This window comes from Lampetra fluviatilis, chromosome 43 (genome assembly GCF_964198595.1).
Source record: "Lampetra fluviatilis chromosome 43, kcLamFluv1.1, whole genome shotgun sequence".
NCBI classification, from domain to species: domain Eukaryota; kingdom Metazoa; phylum Chordata; class Hyperoartia; order Petromyzontiformes; family Petromyzontidae; genus Lampetra; species Lampetra fluviatilis.
The window spans coordinates 5355998-5380673 of record NC_136317.1 but is presented as its reverse complement, the minus strand read 5'-3'; the positions used below and the strand labels follow the sequence as shown (position 1 = coordinate 5380673).

Below are 24676 nucleotides of genomic sequence, written 5' to 3'. Positions count from 1 at the left end.
CCATCAGTAAATACGAGGCGTGCAGCGGCTCTCCCCCCAAACTCGCGATTCGATGAATTGTCACGATTTACTTTATTGTTATTATTGGCATCGTGGTTACTGCGGTGGCGGCAGGAATCATGTGAATGAATTTCACGCGACGTCTGCGAATCTCAATCACGCACGATTCGATGTGTGCGTCGTGGGTGTGAGGATCTATTAAAACCGAAGAAATAGACGCCCTGCTACTTGCACGTTGAATCCTGCATTTTCGCAAATGCCGACAATGTCGTGTTTCACAACTTAACGTGGTCTCGTATAATTTCTATTGGCCCGCGTCTGTTTTTATCTACCCTGTATACTTGCATGGCTCAGTGTTGACATAGTTCCACAAGGTCATCCCTCAGGCAAGGCCGCAATGCTCTGTCTTGGATTTATTTTCTCTGGTCAAAAAGCTCCGAGATTGCAATTCTCACGATGCTTACATTTTTTGTCCACGTTTTGTCATGTTTCTCCCCAACCCACACCCCCCTGAGTAGACAGCGACCTTTAGAGGGTGGGTGTGTTGTGGCAGATGTTATGAATGCAGGGCCTCTCACAGGGGGGTGTGGGAGTGTGGCGAGGTAGGCAAAGGGTCAATTTTGTCCTAGGTCTCGCACAAAATAAGGGCCCCACCATAGATAGGTCTATTTGTTTCGTTTTCTCTAATGAATAAGAGGACACACACACATACACACATGGCATTCTGTCCCAGGCTTCCCAGGTAATGAACGTAACCAATGCCTTCTCAGGAGACGGAACGCCGATATGGAGCAAAAATGTGTGTGTCATCCGAGTCGGGCCTGCCTGGCAATTTTTTTTTATCGTAATCACTGGAGATCTTCCAGAAGCAGGGGCGAGTGGGGGGGGGGTTAAAATGTGTCATGTGTTATTATGTTATGCAGAGTTGTGAAATATGGCCACTACAGCCTTAATATTTTTCCAATCGGCAAATGTTATTTGGAAAAAGGCACCTCGGGTGCCTGAGATAATTTCGCTCAAATGGAACCCTTTCACAGCACCGCTTAGCGTTTTCAAATTCATGAGCAAACAGTAAGCAGTCTGTGTGTGTGTGGGTGGTGGCTTGGTATTTGTCCATGTGCTTTTGCTTCAATGTATTAATTTAATTATATGGGTCGGAATTATCGCGGATATAAACACGTATCGTGTAGCCAAGGTTACAACACAGGGCATCAACATTGTAACAGTCTCGTGGAGCGATATCTGTGCCGCGTGTACGTGTGTATGTCTTTGTCTCTTACTGAAGTAGGAAGCGGTAGTGCAGCGTTTAGCTGCGCTACGAACCCGGCCACCCGAGTTCGATTCCCGCTCGCGACCAAAATCAGCGACGATTATCTGAACCGGTCCTGGGCATCCCCTAGGTCGACTCAGCCCCAAATGAGTACCTGGTGCGGTGTGCCGTGCCAGCCTTCATAGGTGCTCGCTAACAGCACTTGCCCCAACAGTCTGTTAAGGCTATATGGGGGATTTTTGTCTCTTATTGAAAAGCCTGCGTTTGCTATAATAGACCAATTTCGCATGATTACAAATGTTTATAAAGTGTACCACAAGAAGTGTTGCAGGATCACGTTGCGAATCCACCTCTTCTCTTATCTAGGATGTTACATAGCGCTTTACAAGAATGATAAATTGGACATTAGTTATTGGCTGATGGGGAAAAGAGGATGGGGTTTGAGTGTTGGGGAGGCAAAGGGATGACAAGGAAGGGTGATGATAGCGATAGGGAGGCCAGGTGAGGAAGGATAGTTAATGTTTTAAGGATGCGGACAGGATAGGAGTTTAAGGGATACACTATTGCAAAACATATGAGTAAAAAAATATAAAGTTTAAGGAAGAAGAGCTAGTAAGAGGAATAGATCAATATAAAGAAGGGAAGAGAGGGAGGGTGGTGAGGGAGGCGGAGAGCCTCCCTCACCACCATTCCTGCAGCTGCCCCCTTTAGAATCTCGATAGAATTTTTATTTATTTACAACTGATTTTTCTTGTTTATTTTGTTGTCCTTCTGCCGTACCTCCAATTATCACGGTTGGCTGCGTGCCATGGTGCGAAATAAGTTAAACATGCATACATAGTCCTCTTTAATGCAGTAAAAAATTTTTTTAAAGTAACAAGTTTTTGGATATATTTAGCGGAAAACATATCAACACCGGATAATTTGGATGCCCTGGGGCTCGTTAGTGCTGCCCTGCATGCCCCTGAGTATCATCGTCAATTGTTGTTTTTGTTGTTGGTGGTGGTGCGTAGGCCCTGGTTGCTCCGACGTTTCCCCCCCTGCCCTGAACCTCACTTGTGGTTTTTTTGTGTTTTAAATTTAGTTGAAAACATTTTTATTTAGATAAAGTATACATGTGAATGTTGTTTTTTTGTTTCCTTCAGGGTGCCCCAGGAATGCCAGGATTTCCTGGGACACCGGGTATTCCGGTAAGATTTATATATATATACATATAAAACCCAACACAATATTTTAGTTTAAATCTGTAAATACAAATGAGCAAAGTGGAAATATTTTTTGGACTAGATATGAAAATGTACAATATCAAACTTTGAGTTGTTTTTTTTTTACATTTTATTTATTTTCAGGGTTTGCCGGGACAAGATGGCCCTCAAGGGCCTCACGGTATCCCAGGATGCAATGGGACTAAGGTAAGGCCCCCAGTCTGGCTTTTAAGTGTTGTTTTTACTTGCGTGCACCGTTTGAGTTTGAGATTATTCGATTTGCACGGATGGTCCCGCTGAGCCAGTGGCCCGGGTATTTCTGTACCGTTTCATCGAGTGGCACATGACCAATTTAAAGCGAGTGCTAAAGAATTATGCCTGGGGGGATGTTTTGTAGAGAGTTTTGCGCAAATGCAATCAGGAAGGCATGCTCATTTTGCAAAGTGCATCCATCATTATTTAATCACGTGCTAAATATTTGACTCTTGTTAACATAAATTACCGTGCCATGTCCATAACGTCCATTAAATCATAATGATAGCGGCTGAGAAACATTCCAGGCTTGCAGGAGGTGAATGAAATACAAATACTGTATCCGGCGGGGGGGGGGGGAAAGAAACATGATAAACATTGCAAGGCAAGATAAAATAAATGAAATGTATGAGATTTCTAGATACCATAGGGTATATATTTGGACAAGGTGCTAAGTGAGGCTGATAAGTGATAAGGTATGGGTTAGGTTGGCTTTGAAGAGGCATGGGAAGGGGCGAGGAGAGGCAGGACAAATCAACTCTGGGCCCTCTTGAGTTTATTTGGAACACGTAGAGCCCCATTGCAATTCTACTGCCTTACCCCTCTAAAGCAACACGCAGGAGGATTATCACCATTCCAAGTCTGAGCCTTTAACCTCCTTAGAAACCCATTGGCTGACGGTTTAAAATAGCTTGAGCAGAGGTCCATATATGTGTGTATGTAGGATTCGCAGAGCACCACAACAATAACTAATGAGTTTGTTTACCAAGAAGTTTGCTCAGCCTTATCTTGAAAACGATACCCTTACTAGCAATGGTTTTAACTCTATTTTGCCACACTGCTTCATTGAGATTCTTATCTCGGGGGGTTATGCAACCTCCAAGCGGTGTCCCACAGTCTGTGTGTGTAACGTGCCGATATGCTACGAGTTGGCCATGTTGTAAACTAATCGCACGCCGTTTCTCTCTTGAAAACCATGAGCTGACGTATTCCATAAACCCCCTTTGCCTTGCGAATCATGGATTGTTTACGTTGTGTACACGATTCTAATATTGTGACATTGTTGTCTTAGTCTTATAAGTAAGTCCAAATTTTAAAGGCCGTGCCTCCAGCAACTCCGAACCAATTCTTTGACCACTGATCGCATGACCCACAAATCTTATTACAGTACCATACATCGTGCGACTTGCATTCACACAGTGCCTGAATGCAGCTGCTATTCCACTTAGTGCACCGAAATAAATATAGGACACAAAGCCTTAGCCGGCGGTAGGGCGAGTGGCTCGCAATCGGAAGGTTGCAAGTTCAACTCCTGGTTGGGGGTCACCTCAGCCCATATCTTCTCGAGGATCGATAAAATAGGCACCACTTTTTGGGGACGTTGGCAGCAGTTGTCATATGGGGATGACCCCCCCCCCCTCTCCGAATGTGGAATTTCTACGAATTTGCCCAAGGCTGTAAATTGGGAAATGAGCAGCAGCCTCGGCGATCAATTGAAATAACTTAAACTTGTTTTAAAAGTCATCCCTTCCACAAAGTCCTAAGCTGCACAATAACAACAACAACAGCATTCTTGTTTCAGGAGTGTTGTCGTAGCCTGCGTACACACAGCAGGCTAGGTGGTGGCTAACCCTCGTGAGTAAACGTTTTAACAGAGGGATTAGTGCTGCACACAAAACTAGAGCAACAGACCAGAAAAGTTTCGTCTCAAGTTTACACCACTGGCTTTTGCCTTGTTTGCCACAGGGAGAGAGAGGATATCCTGGCGGTCCGGGATTACCAGGATTACTGGGCCCAACGGTAAGTGCTTTCCGTCTTTTAAATCCTTTGAAGGTTAAAGACCCTGAAAAAGATAAAATAAACATCTCCACTTCCCTGTTCTGCATCTCCACATAAAACAAAAATTTATATAAAAGAACAATTATAATTAAGACAGCATTACGAAATTAATTAAACGTGCTTTCATGTTTTTATTATAGTTAAGACATTCCTAATTATAATTATCACAGCATGAAACATTTATTATGCATGCATTTAATTGTTTTATTATAATGAAAAGAGTCCTAATTATAATTAAGAGTATTAAAATCTGATTCATACATTTATGGATAGTTTTCATTGTAATGTTTACTACCCATAATGCTCCGCAATATTCCATCACCCATAATTCTCCCATGACCCATAATTCTACACACCAGTGCAGAATAAGCTCTTAAAAAATATGCTGCCTGTGCAAGTCACTTTCTTATTTTATATCGATGTAATTGTGACTGAACAATTACTATTGGGAGGCTATTGTTGAAAGAAAATATACATTAAAGAAAAACACTTTATCTTTTGATTTTACCAGGTAAGGCACACTGAGCTATTGCTCTTTTTTTAGAAGCAACCTGTCCACAAATGATATCTCTCCGAAGTGGCTTATCACGTGGAAATGTATAGCAACCAAATACTCTAAACGAAAGTTGATTCTAAATGTGGGGGGAATAACCGGAGAACCCGGAGAAAAATCCACACGATCACGGGGGAGAACACGCAAACTCCAAATATTCAGCAGCAGGCGTCAGGGTTGGGATCGAACTAACAACTGGGCGAGGAAGATATCATGTCCGCCACTGTGCCCCAAAGCAGCTTCACGTTTGCACAGGCGCAGTGTGTACTTGTTTAGAATTACAATAGTTGGCCCAACATCAAAACAATTACTCGAGGCATCCCTGGCATGCAGACGGGGCATTTGGGTGAATTAAACCCAGCCTAGCTTAATGAAATCGACACGTACAGGAATGAAAAAAACTTTTTTTTTTATTCCTGCAGCATTTGCATGCGTGCGAGTTGCGAACAAAGTGGTGGCGTAGTGGTGAGCGGTGGGGAAGTGGTTTTTAGCTCCCTGCGCGAGTTCAATTCTCGTTCGCGTCCAACAGCTGTGGTGAATATCTGAACCAGTTCTGGGCTTCCACTCGACAATACGTCAATGAGCGGAAGCCGCAATGGCAGTGGCGAACAAGCTCTATAAAGAAACAACAACAAAAAAACCCAACACTTCGGCCTGAAAAGAAAAAAATAATCTATGCAAGTATTATTGATGAATGAGCTATCAAGCCTCCACTTGGTAAACTCGGCCTAAATAAACGACCGCATCTCGCGGTGTGTAAACATCAGCGGCGAGGAGACGCTGATATTTACGCACCGAGGCCATCGTGGCGAGCTGTTTCTGACGGGCGTGTGTCTCTGTTGTCGCGTCACGATATATGTTTTCTCTTTGCAGGGAATACCGGGAATGCCAGGCATGAAGGTAAAGCCGTCTGTCTGTCATGTGCTTCTACGATTAAAACACCAACCACAGCTATCGTGCTCCGAGACGCCGTGGCTCCCAATTGTGTAAATGTAATTTAGGCTACGTTGCCACCTGGTGTCCGTGTCTTGTCAATGCAGGCACGCCAAGATATTACATTTACGAAATCATACAGACAACTCCCATGTAATAAAACCATGGGCGGAGTTTGAGGGGGGCGTGGGGCAATGCCCCCCACAAACTGAACACAATTATGAATTTATTTTCAGTAGTTTATAATTAAGATAAAACTAAATGAATTAATCATATGCACCCGCTATGGCGGATGTGAGGGACAAAGCAAACCAAACTCTACCTACGAATAAAACTCTATAGTTTGCATAACCACAAACGTGTTCACATTCGATGAACGTTTGCACGCGTAATTCTAAAGCGCCCTTCACTACCCATCAGTGGGGGGGTCTCTTATTGCCAGCTCGGCTGACGGCAGTGTGTGCGCGATTGTTTATTGACCCCTGAATATTGGATAGGGGCGGCACGAGGATGGATTAAAGCAGGGGCCTCCGGGAGCAATTGTGTTTTAAGGAGCCCACAAAAATCCAAATAAAAACGCCGTCATGGCGGTCGAAATGCAAAACCGTGGCTCCAGCGCCATTTGGTCGATGAGGCCATAACCGTCCACGCGTGCGTCGACTTTTAAACGTAACCCCCTTTTCGATTCTTACGTCGCACTTAAAAGCGAGACCTGCAGTGGCCGGGGCGAATAGCGTCGGGGCGCGCGTGGCATTCGGCGTGGGTGGCGGTAAAACGGCAAAAGGAATGAATGGAAAAGACAAACAAAGAGGGCGTCCCCACCCACCCCATATGCAATGCGGCTCAGGGTGTACAAGCCTGCCATGGGTTCGATCAAACGCCCCCCCCCCCCACCCAAAATCCAAGCGTCGTCTGTCTGGGTGGTGCTTCGCGTTGAGCATTTTTCTCCTTGCCGTGCGCTACGGCACCGGCGGTGTGCGCGTCGACGACAAACGCACGTGGACCGACCCGGGAAAGCCACCGTTGGATTCCGGGCACGGTTTAGCGAGCGCCGCGCTACGGAACGCGGTGGCCCAAGATCGATTCCCGCTCACGGCCAACACCAGTGATGATTATCTAAACCGGTCCTGGGCCCTTCCTTAGGTCGAATCAATCTCAACTGAGTACCTGGTGCGGCGTGTAAACGTCGCCACGCGGGAGCCCAAAGGTGGCCGGGTGTGGTGTTGGTCACCCACGGCCTCGTGTGCCGTGCCGGCCTTCGTAGGTGCACTTGGCCCCAACGGTCTGCTAAGGCTACAAGGGGGATCTTTGTGTTTGTTTGCTGTTAAGAAAACGCAACCGAAAAAAAAATTTTGTTCCGCATCTCAATTTTGCAGTGGCCTTGTTTGCCCCATTCTACGTCGATTGCTTGGCAAACGCCTCGTGACAAAAGCAAAACTTTCCGAACAAAATTTTGGCGAGAGACCCTGGGGCAAGGATATAAAACTCTTGCCTGGGGCGCTGTAAAACGCGATCGCTTACTTTGGCTAACCTTGAGGACGCATTGGTCCACCACTTAGGAAGTTATCGTCATGAAAAAGCCCACGGGTCTTCCGTCACATCGGCAGTAGCAGTGGGTTCGTGTGCAGGGGCCGTGAGCCTGCCGCTGCAACAATGAGAGGATGTTGAATGAGGCCGCCACTTCATCTTTGTGTTTGTTTGTTTTTTCTCGCAGGGCGATCCTGGAGAGTTCTTTTCTTCGTTTCCGGGGCAGAAGGGCGACGCTGGTTTTCCTGGAATTCCGGGGCAGCCCGTGAGTTTCGCTTGCTGGTGGTGCACGAGGTCACAGATTTATACTTTTTACAAATGTTCACACAGTTGCTGAACCCAGGCTCTGAGGCCCAAATAACATCAAGCGGATTTACATTGTCCCGGCGACAAAGAGCAACACATTCATGAGGAGTGGTGGGGGTGACGCGGCCCAGCGGGAGCGTTCGCCACTTATTGCGGAGGTTCTTAGATTGAGCCCCACGCCTTTTAAAGATCCCAAGAGGAGGCCATGTGTGTTGGTGCCATGATCGATATTTGTCAAATAAATATTTTTTTTACTCCATTGTAAACACGTAGCATCATCGCCCCCTACTGGGACAACTTAGCAGAACCCTTCTGGAAGCGAGTTGATAATGACATAAATGTTACGTTATTTCATTTATATATTAGTATAATCGTAACAGTGAACTAAATACTTAAATGTATATCTCTGCTTGAGAAACGTAGAGAGATATCTCTGCTTTCGGGTGCCGCAGTGGCTTGATGTTAGGGGCCGTCCATAAATGACGTCACGTACCTAGGGGGGGGGTGGGGGGTCAGACATTTGTGACGATGTGTGACGAGGGGGGGGGGGTTTGAGAAATGTGACGTCACATCAAAATGCGCAACTTTTAATAAATATAGACAACACGTTCTACTTGATTATAGCATACACACACACTTTACGGGGATCCCCGATCCCCGTAAAGTGTGTGTGTATGCTATAATGTGTGTGTGTATGCTATAATGTGTGTGTGTATGCTATAATGTGTGTGTTTGCTATACTGTGTCTGTGTGTGTATGCTATAATGTGTGTGTGTTTACATGCTATAATGTGCGTGTGTGTGTTTACATGCTATACTGTGTCTGTGTGTTTACATGCTATAATGTGCGTGTGTGTGTTTACATGCTATACTGTGTCTGTGTGTTTACATGCTATAATGTGCGTGTGTGTGTTTACATGCTATACTGTGTCTGTGTGTTTACATGCTATAATGTGCGTGCGTGCGTGTTTTTGTGTTTCAGGGGCAGCCTGGGAGCTCAGGACTGCCAGGACCATTTGGGCCACCTGGACAAAGAGGTTTTCCTGTGAGTTTGTGCGTGTGTTTGTCTTTCGGCGTGGATCTCTGAGTGTTTGCATTTGTGCGTGTGTATTTTTCCGTGTCTTTGTATGTGTGAGTGCTGCGTCTGTGTCTTTATCTTTTTTGTATTTGTGCAGGGAGCGGTAGTGCAGCGGTTAGCGCTCTGCGCTACGAACTCGGCGATCCGAGTTCAATTCCCGCTCACGGCCAACACCGGTGACGATTGTCTGATCTGATCCTGGGCCTCCCCTAGGTCGACCCAGCCTCAAATGAGAACCTGGTGTAATATTCTTGGGTCTTTCGGTAAAGTCACGTAGAGTACACCTGGTGTAATGTGTACACATCAGACAAAGGCGGCTGGGCGGTGATGCTGGCCACCCGCCCTCTGGTGTGCCGTGCTGACCTCACAAACAGCACTTGCCCAAACAGTCTGTAGAAGGCTATACGGGGGATCTATGTCTTGTTTATGTGTGTGGGGAGCAGTGGCACATTTTCATGCTCACCACGGTTACTCAGCACAGGCACAGAGATCCAAAATGCCACGTGGACGGGATCAAACGACACAGTTTACATTTTTAAAGATAACAGTTCATAGATTTCTGGAATTGGTTGAGAACTTTGGGAAACAGTCGACGGGAGGGAATTCCAAAGTGGAGCAGTGCGCGGGAAGAAGCGGAATGAGAGGGTGTTTTGATCTCCAGTAGCGCGGCGGTTGTGTGCGTGTATGTTGAACTTCTTTCGCACTGTACGTAGCCGACCGCGCTCATCGGAGGTGCGGCCGAACACGGAGTGAACTCGGTTTCAATTCCCAGCTTCGGCCACTGTCAGTTGGCGGTGTAGCTTTCAAGGCGTGTGTACGCTCAGAGGGTGGACCCGGTCATGAAACGTGGAAAACATCTGCCTATCTCTGTGGATGCTGTCGTGTGTTGTGTGCAGGGCCCATCTGGTCAACCCGGGTCCCCTGGCCCAAAGGTAACGGCGGTGCTCAAACATTTCTTATGGCCTCCGTTAATATTCGCAAAATTGAAATCACGTTTTTTTGCATGCTAAAGAAAAGCCCGTCAATGTTGACATGTCAATGTTGGGTGTGTAATTTGCACAAATGTTCACTTTACAGGGTTCCATGGGTTTGAATTTTGAAGGACAGAAGGGTGAAAAGGTGAGTTGCTGCTGTGATCATTACTGGGCAGGAGCTGCATATCGAACGATGCATAGATTAAAATGGATTTAAAATAAATTCCCATGCTTGCACTAAACGAAGTAATTTGTGCTTGTAAAATAGCTTATTTAAGAATAGATGTTTAATAAAAATGTATACAAATTACATGCAAATCGTGATAAATAGAAGTGTAATGCCCCCCCCACATCCCACTCACTACCTTGCGATGTAATCGATGAGTTGTTGTGATTCAGCGTCTGGTTTCGATGCAAGAATCAGCTTTGTTTACATTGTGGTGAATGCTGTCTGTCTCTCATCCTTTACACAAATTATCTTGTGTTGCTGCTGCTGCTGCGTTGGCAGTGGTGCATGAGCACACAATGAACAGATAGATGACAATAAAGAAAAACTCATCACGGTCATCAATCTCAACGTGGCCTTCAAAGAAAATATGCAAGAGGCGACGTATCGAACAACGGCCCTCATTCGTAGCATAACTTTACAGAGAAGGGCCATTGCCTGAAACGTCGACGAATAGATTCTTTCCCTCATTGATTGTTCTCGTGACGCATTCTGCTCATTTTTAAATCCTTTATATTAAGTTCACTTGCTTGCTTGCGCGCTTACGACCGTGCAAATCTTTCGGTCGTTTTTTAACCCACTTCCCGTGATCCAGTCGAGCTGACATTTTGCACACAGACTCGTTGTGCGTGACAATTAATTTTCGCGAAATTTTTTTTCAAAAATTTTACACTTTTTAGGAAAACAAAAATTATATTTAATTACCAATTGCTTAATGGTGGCAAGCAATCATCTGACCCATAGGTGGCAGCCATCTCAAGCCAGAGGACGAGAGGACTCTAGCCGCTACGCATATAAAGGATTTATAGTGAAAAACTTTGTTTTTACGGGTTAATTTTTTATCTCGATTTCAGTGCTGGTGGGGTGGGGTGTGTGGGGAGGGGGAACTCCCGTTCTCTCATTCTCTCGCTCTCTCTCTGCCTTTATTTCGCCATTTGCTCACGGTATTCGTTTGCCCTCTCCGTGACCTCAGGGTAGCACCGGACCCGCGGGCCCTCCGGGGCCTCCTGCAGGGCCGCCCGCGCAGGAAAAGCCGCCGGAGGGAGTATTTTACAAAGGCAATAAGGTGATCATAACAACACGTAAAATGTCGTTGTGAAAAATATAAACAGCGAGATATATAAGCGGACACACCGTACCATCTCCGCACTCCCAGAATGCTGCGTGGCCGATGGTTTGTGTAAGGAAATATTTTAATGTTTTTGCTTTTGCGTAGACGTGAAGGATGTGTGTTGTTGGCTGGTTCATTTTGATTTTCAGAAATAGCTCTTGAGACCTCTTGCCGGCCCCATCCTCGGACAGTGGGGCGACGGCCCTGGCAGCTGTCAGAGTTCGCAACTGAAAGTGTCGTTTGTCACGTGACCCCAAACCCAACAGCGCAGCTGGAAGATACATTTGTGGCGAGAAGCGAAAGTTGTACATTGCCGTCCGATTGACGCGTTAAAGCGACATCGCTGTGCCCTGTACACCGTCTCTGAGAGGCTCACAATACGTCCTGATGGTCTCAGCTCGGAGGCCTTGGTCAAAGCTTCGCGAAGACGGTGTTCGTCGTCGATGCAATAGCGACCTTTCGGTGGGATCCTGGTGTGGTTGGGCCGTCCAATCCGGAGTCACTGCTTTGCACTGGAATCTCCATTGAAATCCTCCTCCTACAAAACAACAAAACAAATTCCCTTTTGTCCCACCCACACCATTACCCCAACGGGGGAGGTTGTGGGGCGTGGGTGGTGTAATGAGGGGGGATGGGAGGGAGTTCTTCAACCTCGCCACTCTCTTAGCTGTCGGACGGTAGCTCCGGATGCAAGAGGCCTGACATTGTGATGTCTACGGGTTTACGCGTCACGGGCTTTTGCACGAGCCCAAAACAAGACAATGGACATCTCGCTACTTAAAGGGATCAATGAGTCATCTGTTGTGAGCAAATGTGTGACGATTGTGGAAAAGTGTAGAGTTATTCAGGGAGGGGAAAACATTTTCTAGAGCTCAGCCTCGGACAGCTCCAGCTGAAATGCAGCACTGGGCGGAGGTTGTTTGGCCCCCACTGCGCCACCCCTCCCCTCCCCCATGAATGGAGAAGTGCTCCTATTGGGGAGAAGCCCTCCCATCGATGAGAAGCTCTCCCATTCATGAGAAGCTCCACCATCGATGTGAAGCCCTTCCATCGATGTGAAGCCCTCCCATCGATGAGAAGTCTACCCATGGATGAGAAGCTCCACGATCGATGTGAAGCTCCCCCATTCATGTGAAGCTCTCCCATCGATGAGAAGTCCTCCCATGCCAGAGACACCCCTACACCCCCCGCTCCCAGCTGTTTCAAAAGCACGGCCATCGGACAGCGCGGTGAGCACATACACACGGGCGTTTCGGCCTTGGCGCTAACGAATTCTCGCTCGTGTGTGTGATCAGGGAGACGCTGGACCCCCTGGTTTTCCAGGCAGGGATGGTCTCCAAGGTCCTCCGGTAAGTTTGCGTTGACGCCAGTTGTTCGAGTTAATAAACAATGATATTGTTAATGATGTGTTTTAGACATGGTGCCCTTGAATGCCAGGTCACCTTGGCGCAATTTACATCGCATCTCATCTAAAACATTGGAAAGGGCACCCCCCCCCCCCGCAGGGACAGCTGCCACTGCGGGGGGGGGGGTGTCCTTTCACTCATTGTTCTCCACTCATCACTCTCCACTCATCACTCTCCACTCATCACTCTCCACTCATCACTCTCCACTCATCACTCTCCACTCATCACTCTCCACTCATCACTCTCCACTCATCGCTCTCCACTCATCACTCTCCACTCATCACTCTCCACTCATCACTCCCCACTCATCACTCTCCACTCATCACTCTCCACTCATCACTCTCCACTCATCACTCTCCACTCATCACTCTCCACTCATCACTCTCCACTCATCACTCCCCACTCATCACTCTCCACTCATCACTCTCCACTCATCACTCTCCACTCATCACTCTCCACTCATCGCTCTCCACTCATCACTCTCCACTCATTGCTCTCCACTCATCACTCTCCACTCATCGCTCTCCACTCATCACTCTCCACTCATCGCTCTCCACTCATCACTCTCCACTCATCACTCTCCACTCATCACTCTCCACTCATCGCTCTCCACTCATCACTCTCCACTCATCGCTCTCCACTCATCACTCTCCACTCATCACTCTCCACTCATCACTCTCCACTCATCGCTCTCCACTCATCACTCTCCACTCATTGCTCTCCATTCATCACTCTCCACTCATCACTCTCCACTCATCACTCCCCACTCATCACTCCCCACTCATCACTCTCCACTCATCACTCCCCACTCATCACTCCCCACTCATCACTCCCCACTCATCACTCTCCACTCATCACTCCCCACTCATCACTCCCCACTCATCACTCTCCACTCATCACTCTCCACTCATCACTCTCCACTCATCACTCTCCACTCATCACTCTCCACTCATCACTCCCCACTCATCACTCTTCACTCATCACTCTCCACTCATCACTCTCCACTCATCACTCTCCACTCATCACTCCCCACTCATCACTCCCCACTCATCACTCTCCACTCATCACTCTCCACTCATCACTCTCCACTCATCACTCTCCGTGTGTTTCAGGGTATGCCCGGGTTTGGATTGTCAGGCGAAAAAGGAGAGCAGGGGGAAGCTGGAAAACGCGTGAGTGTCCCTTTCCCTCTCTGCACGCACGGCACGAGCGTTGAGCGGGACGTTTAGCAGCGAGCCGCGCGGAGGCAAGCGCGGCGCCCCCCCACGACTCGTCGAGGCTGGGCGCGTGCCGACGGACGGGAGATGCAGCGTGAGGGGAGAAAACACTCGGCCTTTGGTGCGTCTCCACGCGAGAACGACGTCCGCACGCCCCGCTTGCGATGCGGCGGCAACAGCAACCTTGCACCTGTTGGCGCGCCCGTTACGTTACGTTAGCGCAGAAATGCAAAGCAGGGAAAACCAGGAGGAGGCACAGGATGAGACCGAGCAAGATGAAGGAGAGAAAGGGAGCTTTAAGAAGGGGGGGTGGGGGGGGGGGGTTCTGTTAACACGGGGTTGAAGAGGAAGGTTTTGAGGAGAGATTTGAAAGCGGTGAGAGAGGGGGATATGGAGGGAGAGGTGGACCTGGCGGAGTTGCCCGCTGAGGCAGCTGCAGCAGCTTGAGTGTGGTGTAGGGGCTAAGATAGCGACACGGGTTGCTTGTGAAGCGCACGCCCAAATTGTGTGAGAGGACGTCACTCACTGCTTTGTCCTTTTAGGGGAAGCCTGGAAAAGATGGAGACCCCGGCCTTCCGGGTTTGGAAGTGAGTGTGAAATCCCCGCATCAATTTATGCCCCACGGTCACCGGCATTCTGCACACGGAGCGAATTTTTAATTTTGCAATTGCTCCAAAATCAACTTCGTTTTCCCAACAGGGTCAGCAAGGGACACCTGGATTTCCTGGAAACCCTGGCTTCGATGGACAGAAGGTATGGCCCTCTAAATCACATACCTCCGTATTCAAAAGCTCGGCTTTCACTCGGGTTATATGACACATATAATATATATCTCATGGGTTTTGTTTGGTGCAGTCTTTGGTGCCTGGGCTGAGATCATCAATTCTTGCTCTTGAGAATGCTGTTTAGATATATCGTTGTGAATTTGGCTTTTTGTTGTTGTGTTCTTGCCTTTGTAACCCACATCTCCTTCGATTCAGGGCATTGTAGTCTCAATGGGTCCTTAAATGGGTGAAAAAGATATATATAAAGGAACAGACTGACTGATGTCTTGGAGAGATTCATTATCGATTTTGTGGACGTTCACCAGTGATATAAAGTGTGAAATATATATATTAGATAAAGCGTGTGTTAATGTGTCCTGTCTTATGAATGTTTTATTTTCAGGGTTCAAAAGGAGACCCTGGTTTGCAAGGGCCCCCTGGCCAGGTGAGTTTCTATGTACACACACGGTACGTAAAGTACGTACAGTATTTACGATCCTGACTGAGCGAGTGACTGAAATAAATCTTAGTTAAGTTCTAGATCGGTGCTTCCGAACCTGGGGTGAGATGCCCTTTCTGGGGTTGGGAAACATGTCCAGATATTTTTCATAGAAGGTAAATCATCGAAAAAACAAATTAAGCATGGCCACGTAAGTACAACTACTTTGTTTTATGAAACCGATGGCTTTATTAAGACGATACTTTTTTAACGCTTGAGAACCAAAGGGGTGCAAGGCTGCAGTAAAAGGTTGAGAACCACTGTTCTAGATGGAATGCAAAGCTGAAATTTGGCCCAAATATTGGTGCCAATGATTGCCCTGATCTCTCTGGTCCAGTATTCATATGTTTGGTACAAATTCAATTCACGATTGGGTCTCGAAACGTGTGGGAGGGCCTGGCAGAACAAACAGAAAACAATTGTTCCAAGAGGCCAAACACTCCGGTGCCCTTGACGAATGGGAATGAATCCAGTCGCGAGCCAGCAGACGGCGGACCTTGACACCTGTAGGTGGCGGAAACATTTGGAGGACGAGCGTGATCCACCAACCATCGCTTCCAGTGTGCCGCATTGCAGGCCTTGCGTGAACAATATCCTGTGGTTCTCCCAGGTTATTGGCCAACCACCTCCACATGGGTTTGGGTCCAAAGGTGACCCAGGATTCCCTGGCGCACAAGGAGACAAAGGAGAACCTGGTTTTACAGGTAAATGCATTGTCACAACGCATCCTTCTTAACCCTTTCCCCGTTCCGAGACGTGTGCAAGTTGGAGCCTGGGCCCCGTTCACCGTCGTATCTGGGAATGCGCGAGCGGTCAGCGTTAGTTTTAACTTAGAGAGGCGTTTCGCCGTTGTTTTTAAAGATATTGTACTCACCGCAGAGAACTGTAGTGACGCGACCGCAAGTCTGCGATATCTGGCGCCAAACTGTGCCACGCCCCTCCCGCGTGGAGTGGAATCGGAAGATCGGAAATGGGTTTTTTCACCAACACAAAACAACTGCTAGCGTTGTCGCAGAAAATATAAGTAACGGAATGAATGAGCAAGCAAAATCTTTCACATTTTTTGCACCTCCACAACAATAAAACGATTAAATTTCGATTTAAAGCTTTCGTGACTGCAGGGATTCATCTTCTTGGTTCTTTCGGTAAAGTCACGTAGAAGGGAAATAATAAAATAAAAAAAATAAAACCTAATAAAATTATTCTCACGACGTTTCGGCCAAAACGCAAGCAGCCGTCCTCAGGTGAAGAACAGGTAAGACAGTGTCATTCAGACAGTCTTTTTCGACAGACCTGTTCTTCACCTGAGGACAGCTGCTTGCGTTGTGGGCGAAACGTCGTGAGAATTATTTTATTATGTTTTATTTTTATTATTTTATTATTTCCCTTCTACGTGACTTTACCGAAAGAACCAAGAAAAGAAAACGATTGCTTACACATCCCAACCACGCGGCCTTCTTATCTTCTCAACAGCAATGACAATGACTGGGTTGTCAGTTTTCGTTCCTCCCTTTAGACTAATCTTTTTTCAATAGCGTAACCCTCTACTTCTTCCTGTCCGTATCCTTAAAACCTTAACCATCCTCCCCCTTCCCCTTCGTAACCTCGCCACCCCCTCTTTCCCCATCATCACCCTTCCTTGCCATCCCTTCCCCTCCCCAACACTCAAACCCCATCCCTTTTCCCGATCAGCCAATAACTAATGTACAATTTAAAATCATTGTAAAGCGCCTTGACAAAAGTGCGATATAAAATCTTAGATAACATATAATATGGTTTTGTGTGAAACTAGGACCCATATTTAACAGAGATAGGGTCCTCGCCTATTGACATCTGACCTTTCACCAGCATTGGTTCAAGCGAGCCTGGCTAACGAGACGCCGGATGTCAAATCCCGCCCAGACATTGCTGTTGTCGAATAATTTGCGCTAAAATGTCGCACTATCAGAAGGACCTGTATGGCTGATGTGATGTGCTAAAAAAAGAATAGTTGTATTATTTTGTACGTGGGAAGGGCAGGTGCGTAAAGGAGGTGTGTTGCCTGACGATTTATTTTGTTACTGCTTTAACTGAGTAAATTTGCCACATCTACACCACTGGCATGAATGCCAAAACTCTCGCGTGTGTGTTGCATGTAAGTGCGAGGCTCATTTGCACCACAGTCGCAAGAGCCAATTAATTATCTTGACCCTGCGGTGAGTGTAGCGGCCACTCGTGGCTGCAGGGTGGTCACGTGACCCCCGTTACATACATACGTGTGTTCGAATGATTAACGAATCGATTCCTCCACGCCGTGTTCAGTGCACGCATCACGACCTTTAATAGTCGACGCGAATCGACAAACCACTGCATCGATGCACCTCGAGTTTGGGTAAGCGACGTGGACGATTGGTGGCGCGTTTACCGGTCCTCCGCAAAGGCCCGCAGTTTGAAACCGGCAGGCTGCCCTGGTTATTACCGCGGCGCGAGTCTCAACCGTGCAAGTACGTGCCGTCTGCTTCGCGGTGAACGTGAAAGTATTCCGTGACGTCACTTGAATATAGCGGGCCATTGTGTGCTGACGTCATGGTCCAAGTTTGGAAAAATTACTCCGCAAATTAATCAATTGGGATTACACAGAACTGACTGTGTACATGAACCGTAGAAGGGCCTTCCTTCGTGATGATAGCCTTGCGCTATCTGAACAGCACTCATACCAAATGTACATAATTGTTGTTATGATTGTGTTTACGTGCTATTGCTGCCGGTAGTGATGCAAGGTTTTAAATTGCTGTTCTTATTCCATCTCAGGACCACCTGGGTTGAACGGTGCACCGGGTCCCCCAGGTAACCACCCCTCTGAACGTTCCAGCACAGATTTCGAACATGCAAGCGCGCAATCTTCACATCATCTGCTTGAGATGCCAACATATATTTACGTTCTCGAAGTTTATTGGTGTGGTGATGAGGATTTTCACCTCTTAAGGTTTAACAAAAAGAAAACCAGGATGCATGGGTTGAAGAATATCTCACAATACCAGGAGAAAGGAGAACTACATCTGATCTGATAGAGTAATCTGAGATGACATGAGATCTCTCTACCACTGATGTTAAGGATAACATCAATGTGGTGTTGTGCACTCATTACATGCACTCTCTTACCCCTGTCTTCCTATTGCGTCTTCTCCCCAATTCAGTCATGGTGCTGTGTACAACTGCATTTTTTTCGTCATCCTCCATAGATGACTTCAGCCCCATTGCTCACTGCAAACCACTTAGGGTTGGCACTTTTTTTTCCGCAAACCAAAACCCCAACTTAATTCTCATGGGAGACCTATGTCCCTGAAAACTGCGCGGTATACTCCTGTAATGCAGGGCAAAACAATGCCACCAGATGTCGGTGCGGATTAATTCCCTGCCGCACGAACACAGATGCCAATTCCTGGACTACGAATGAGATCGCAATTAGCGTTGTCATACTTGTTTTTTTTTCCTCCCGTCTTGATCTTTTTCCAAAGAATCATCCCTCGATCATCGCCTCCTTCAGCCATTTGCCGATCTAAAAAAAGAAACAAATCAACGTATTAATTTTATTTAAGGTTACCACTTCAATTCTTGGCTGGGCATTAACACAGCCCATCATCCCTCTGGGGGAGAGAAAACAGATACCACTTTGGTGGGCGAGTCAACAGTGGCTGTCCTATGGGATAGACTTGCGCCTGCCATTGGGGTGGGCATTTTCCACCACTGGCTCCGGGCTTTCATGACCAAACGAGCACCTTGTTGCTCGTTTGGTCACGACATTGCTTTGACTTTACAGTAAAACCTTGGATTGCGAGTAAGTTGGTCTACGAGTGTTTTGTAAGATGAGCAATTTTTTTAAATAAATATTAATTTGAAAACGAGCGAGGTCTTGCAATATGAGTAGTACGTGATCACGCTTTGTCTGCCGAGCGTCACGTGATCACAACTGATATACGAGTGCTTTGATCTACGAGTGCTTTGGATTACAAACACGTTTCCGGAACGAATTATGCTCGCAATCCAAGGTTTTACTGTACTTTTTACTTTCTTCGTGTGCGACTTCACTCCTGTCCACACGGCTCTGAATGAGATGTGTGAAATCAAACGCGGGCTTTTTTTAAGTAGATTCTAATGACCGAAATGTTGTTGTTCAGGTATCACGATACAGGGCCCTCTGGGACAACCAGGGATTTCGGGAGAAAGGGGCCAGAAGGGTGACCCGGGACCCCCAGGACTAAGCTTCCCAGGGCAGCAGGGCCAGGATGGGCAGCCTGGGTCTCCTGGTCCACAGGGGCAGCCGGGTCTCCCTGGCGCCCCGGGTAAGCACGCAATCTCTTTTGCATCATCTTTAATGTTTTCCGACAAAGGTTGAACGTGTGAATGGCTTTTGCTCTGTCCGTCTGTCTCTAACATGGGGTTAGGGGATTTCGGGGGGGGGTACTGTAACTCTCCTAAAGATGATCCAATGTGAGTGAAACTTTTGTGTAAAGTTGCGGGGACTCTCGTCGTCACGGTGACCAATTGGACACCCAAGTATAGACAATGGTGATGAATGGTAAAAAGCACGGACCTCAAATTACCTGCTCAAGTCACTGCTGGTGGAAGGGCCTTCCAGAGAGGGAGCTATAGAGAGCCCCTCTATATAGCATGTTTGACGTAGTCTTCCACGTTGGCCAGTGCGTCTTGGAAGAGGTGGGAGTTACCCACACTTAATAACACCCCATGCCACCTCCCAAATGACTAACTCTAGTGTTCAACTTGCCCCCATTGTTTCACTGGGAGATCGAATCGGCGACCAGAGATCGAACCAGGACCTCGGGATTGCAAGTCCAGTGCGCTGGACCATTGCGCCCGCAGGAGATCCCCTCGACTCTAATATCACTGCAGCAATGTGATCATTCCTGGCCACGGTTATAACCTCTGATGCAAATTATGTATATCGAAACCGGTTGAGTAACCTGTTGCGGCATGTAAACGTGGGTCATTGGGGAGACGAAGGTGACCGGGGGGGGGTTGTCATGTTGGCCATGCCAACCGCTTGTGCGCCGTGCCACCCTTAACAAGAGCTCGCTTGCCAGTGCTTCGATGGCTATGTATGCACTGTATGTTGAACTTCCTTTGCGGCGTACGCAGCCAACTGCGCTAGTCGGAGGTGGCCTTTGACTATGCTGGTGGTCATTGACTTTGTGCGTGTGTGTTTGTGTCTGTGTGCGTATCATACGTCCTCATCGTTGACAGCCGTGGTCACCCCTGGTCTCCCCGGACGAGGATTACCAGGCCCGCCTGGCCCAATGGGACCGAAAGGCTTCTCTGGAGAGAGGGGACATAAAGGCAAGTGTCGTCACCGTTACCGTTCATCATCGTGTGGTGGTTTGGTTTGGTGGCCAAAACAAAACACCAGGTGTAGCCAATCCTGCCCAATGCTTGTGTAGTGTACGTACGTTGAACTTATTTCGCACCGTACGTAGCCAACCGTGCTAATCGGATGTTTGGGGCAAGGACAACAAACGAACTCACGAAAAGCAGTTCTAAAGATGTGGGTTTGCAATTTAGAAAATGAGTTTTCAATTGTGGGTCCCACTGGCCTACTTAAGGCTCGTCCGCCTCTAGTAACCAACAGGTCACCACAATATTGCCTGCATTGCTCACATGGCAATGCACACATCATGGTTGCCATTTGAACAAGGGGTTGTTCCTAGACCAGCTTTGTTCAAACATTTTCAGCTTAATAGAATAACAACTTTTATGACATCAATAGTTGTCGGTGATAATGATGAAAACATCTTTGAATTAATCAGTATTAATAATTGTTTTTTTACCCTTTTATCTGGCAACAAAACCAATTATCATATTTTGCTACTGGCAAATGAGGTTCCAATGGTGTTAATCAGTAGTTCTATCATAATATTGGCCACGGAAACCTATGTGTTAAGTTCAACAAAATATTACATTTCACTTCCTTGAGAGTGCAGACCGATGCTGCTGTACGACAGGCGGGCACAGGAAGCGAACGGCCGGACAACAGAACTTACACGCGCGCAATGTTTTTCCCCCCCGCGCATCTCTGCAGGCGACAAAGGCGACACGTGCCGGGATTGTTTCGGAGGAGTGGGGCCCAGTCGCCCAGGGTTACAGGGACCTCCCGGTCCCCCTGGCATGCGAGGTTTCGACGGTACGTTTGCCGACGCGAGAGGAGGCCGCTGCGCGCCGATCACCAGCGTCCCGTTTTTTTCTCCCTTGTCGCTCTTTTTATCGCTACTGCCGCGGTCGGCGCCATCAGGAATATCACGCCACGCCTGAAACGTGCGAATCGCAGAACAACACTCACAGATGCAGTCTCGGTACAGCCGAGCCTGGCAAACCGCCTGATGAAGCTGGTTGTAATCACCGGCGAAACTTCATACTCAAATTTGTAAATGTTGTAGTGGGCTTACTCTCCCAATACACTGGTGTGCTGAAGTACTAACCAATTTGCACGTCTTTTTTGCGTGACAAACCTTACTAATTTGCCGTGTCGGGTGGTGGTGGGTTAACAACACATTTATATTCACGCGATCTGACCTAAAAACACCTATATTATTAATATTGGTCACGAAAGCCTACTACTACTATGTGTTACACTGGTCGGAACAGACGCAAACTGCACCTCTGCCGGGACCTGGCAGCAGAAATGCCACCAGGTGCTGTCCCATTCAGCCCAGAGGCTGCATCACCGCCATCTTGGATCATCCTTCTTGATTCTGGATGTGTCCCGCCTGGGCTGACAGCAGCCGATGTTACGTCCGGTGCCCAATTTGTAATCCTGCTGCAATGTATTATATATATATCATGTATAATGTTTGTATTTAAGCCAACATTGTGCTAAGCTTGTGTTTATTATGTTGAAGGTGATCAAGGTATCCCAGGCCTGAAGGGAGACAGAGGGTTTCCTGGCAACCCAGGATCTCCAGGTTCGCGAGTAAGTGTTTTAAGCTTCAATAAAGTATTTTTATATTTTTTTATACGAAACGTTTATTGTTTACGTGAACACTGCTTGTGTGCACAGTCAAGTGTTCATTGGTTTCACTCGTGGGTGGTGCTGGCTCCATTGGAAGCCCAATGCATTATTTATTATTTCCTCCACCCACCCCACCCCCCACCTTTCAATATAAAAAGTCAGTGTAAGATGGAACCCAAGAACCCCTTGATGATGCCTGCAACAGGGCTGTGTGTACCACAGCCAATCGCTTGAAATGTGTTGGTGAACAAAATAATAATTCTACTTTTGTTCATTTTCAGCAATGGCCTTCGAATACAATCAAATTAAAAGTGAATGCTTGCCGCTCACTGTCTCCGAACAGGGATTCCCCGGGGAGTCAGGCCCCCAGGGGCCCCCAGGAATGAAAGGGGACCCTGGAGACGCACTGGGCCTGCCTGGGCTGAAGGGAGACAAGGGCGACTCGGGTTTCTCCGGGTCTCCTGGGCCTGCTGGGCTTGAGGGTCGCCCTGGTGTGGACGGGCGGCCTGGGAACCCCGGTGCTAAGGGCGATCCTGTGAGTGTTCCCTTTGACGGCGATGACAAGTGGCAGATGTTATTGTGTTTCGTTCCAATTTGTGTTATTGTGGTGACGACACGATTACCGCGGTTGGCTACGTACGTTGCGAAAAGAAGTTCAACAATGACAACAACAACGAGATGAAATGTCCATTCGGAACGCTCGCAGAGCAGGGCTACGAATCTATCACAGAACTAGTTCTGAGAACTCTTGTAAGTTATTTAGTTAATCCACAAAACTCGGGAGCACACTTTCTCACATGCCCTGCTGTAGAGAAATGTTTGTTACGTGGCAGTAATAGCAATAATTGTTTTAATTCTCAGAGTAAGTATTGTGGGGCCCTCCTGCAATGAAGTTGGGTCAAATGTGAACAATATAATTGCTGCATTAAATGTGTTTGTCCACTCTTCAGGTCAGGTCAGGTCATGGCTCTAAAAAAAGAAAAATCACACTTGCATTTTGGAAATGAAAGTATTCTTTGGTTCTTTCGGTAAAGTCACGTAGGTATAAAATAAAATAAATTTTTACCTACGTGACTTACCGAATGAACCAAAGAGTATGGATCCCTGCAGTCACGAAACTTCAAATCTAGATTGAAAGTATTCTTAAGGAGGTTATGGTGTCACTGCTCATCCTTTTACCCCCGTCCAGATTGTCTCGCTCAAAGCTTGAGTGACAAAAAGAACGACTCTCCGATTAGCCACTCGTAAAGAAATGAAACATCGTCTCTCGCTCTGCCTGCCCGCGTGCTCGCCCAGGCTCCGTTTGGCGTGAAAGGGGAACGGGGCGCTCCAGGAGACCACGGCCAGGCCGGCCTGTCTGGGGAGAGAGGGCAGCCTGGCTCGCCTGGTTTCGGCCCCCCAGGATACCAGGGGATGAAGGGAGTCCAAGGGGTGCCTGGTCGATCCGGCCCTCCCGGCCCACCAGGTCAGCCATGCCATTGCCTTTTTTACCCCGTGTCGGTGTTTTTTCTCCCCCGCTGTTTTCTTACGCAGATTTATATCGCAGCGTCTTGGTCCAAGGCTGTTTACAATAATTATAAAATTGTAGATGAGATGATAGTGGTTAACATGAAGAGTAGGGTTATTGAAAGTGGTGGTGGAGAACAGGTGGGAGGGGTTCGGGTAGGAGTAGTGATAGGGGTTGGGGTAGTGATAGGGGTTGGGGTATTGAAAGGGGTTTGGGTAGGAGTAGTGATCAGGGTTGGGGTAGTGATGATAGGGGTTGGGGAAGTGATCAGGGTTGGGGTAGTGATCAGGGTTGGGGTAGTGATCGATAGGGGTTGGGGCAGTGATGATAGAGGTTGGGGTAGTGATAGGGGTTGGGGTAGTGATAGAGGTTGGGGTAGTGATAGGGGTTGGGGTAGTGATAGGGGTTGGGGTAGTGATAGGGGTTGGGCTAGTGATCAGGGTTGTGGTAGTGATCAAGGTTGTGGTAGTGATCAGGGTAGAGGTAGTGATGATAGAGGTTGGGGTAGTGATCAGCGTTGGTGTAGTGATCAGGGTTGTGGTAGTAATCAGCAGAGGTGTGGACTCGAGTCATGTGACTTGGACTCGAGTCAGACTCGAGTCATGAATTTGATGACTTGCGACTCGACTTGGACTTGCATAACAATGACTTTGTCCCACCTATGAGATGTGGACTCGAGTCATGTGACTTGGACTCGAGTCAGACTCGAGTCATGAATTTGATGACTTGCGACTCGACTTGGACTTGCATAACAATGACTTTGTCCCACCTCTGGTAATCAGGGTTAGGGTAGTGATCAGGGTTGTGGTAGTAATCAGGGTTAGGGTAGTGATCAGGGTTGTGGTGGTAATCAGGGTTAGGGTAGTGATCAGGGTTGTGGTAGCGATAGGGGTTGGAGTTGTAGCTGAGGAGCCAACGCAGGAAGTAGCAGTATGATGGGGAAGGAAGAAAAGATGGGTAGTCTTATTGGGGGAACAGAAGCCATTGAGTGACGATGATGGCTTCATGTG

At 47.5% G+C, this 24676-nt stretch overlaps 1 protein-coding gene across 1 annotated transcript in view; it reads left to right on the top strand.

The window, feature by feature from the left end:
- Positions 1–24676, top strand: part of LOC144947047 (uncharacterized) — a 143297-nt gene that overhangs the window by 71992 nt on the left and 46629 nt on the right. The window contains exons 5-26 of the mRNA XM_078876192.1: positions 2416–2460; positions 2620–2682; positions 4474–4527; positions 5993–6019; positions 7767–7844; positions 8867–8929; positions 9859–9894; positions 10040–10081; positions 11136–11228; positions 12569–12622; positions 13792–13851; positions 14439–14483; positions 14596–14649; positions 15064–15105; positions 15770–15863; positions 17950–17985; positions 19317–19481; positions 20401–20493; positions 21233–21334; positions 22050–22120; positions 22503–22694; positions 23456–23624. Coding sequence (XP_078732318.1) covers positions 2416–2460; positions 2620–2682; positions 4474–4527; positions 5993–6019; positions 7767–7844; positions 8867–8929; positions 9859–9894; positions 10040–10081; positions 11136–11228; positions 12569–12622; positions 13792–13851; positions 14439–14483; positions 14596–14649; positions 15064–15105; positions 15770–15863; positions 17950–17985; positions 19317–19481; positions 20401–20493; positions 21233–21334; positions 22050–22120; positions 22503–22694; positions 23456–23624 — 1678 coding nt within the window. The remainder of the gene's footprint in view (positions 1–2415; positions 2461–2619; positions 2683–4473; positions 4528–5992; positions 6020–7766; positions 7845–8866; positions 8930–9858; positions 9895–10039; positions 10082–11135; positions 11229–12568; positions 12623–13791; positions 13852–14438; positions 14484–14595; positions 14650–15063; positions 15106–15769; positions 15864–17949; positions 17986–19316; positions 19482–20400; positions 20494–21232; positions 21335–22049; positions 22121–22502; positions 22695–23455; positions 23625–24676) is intronic.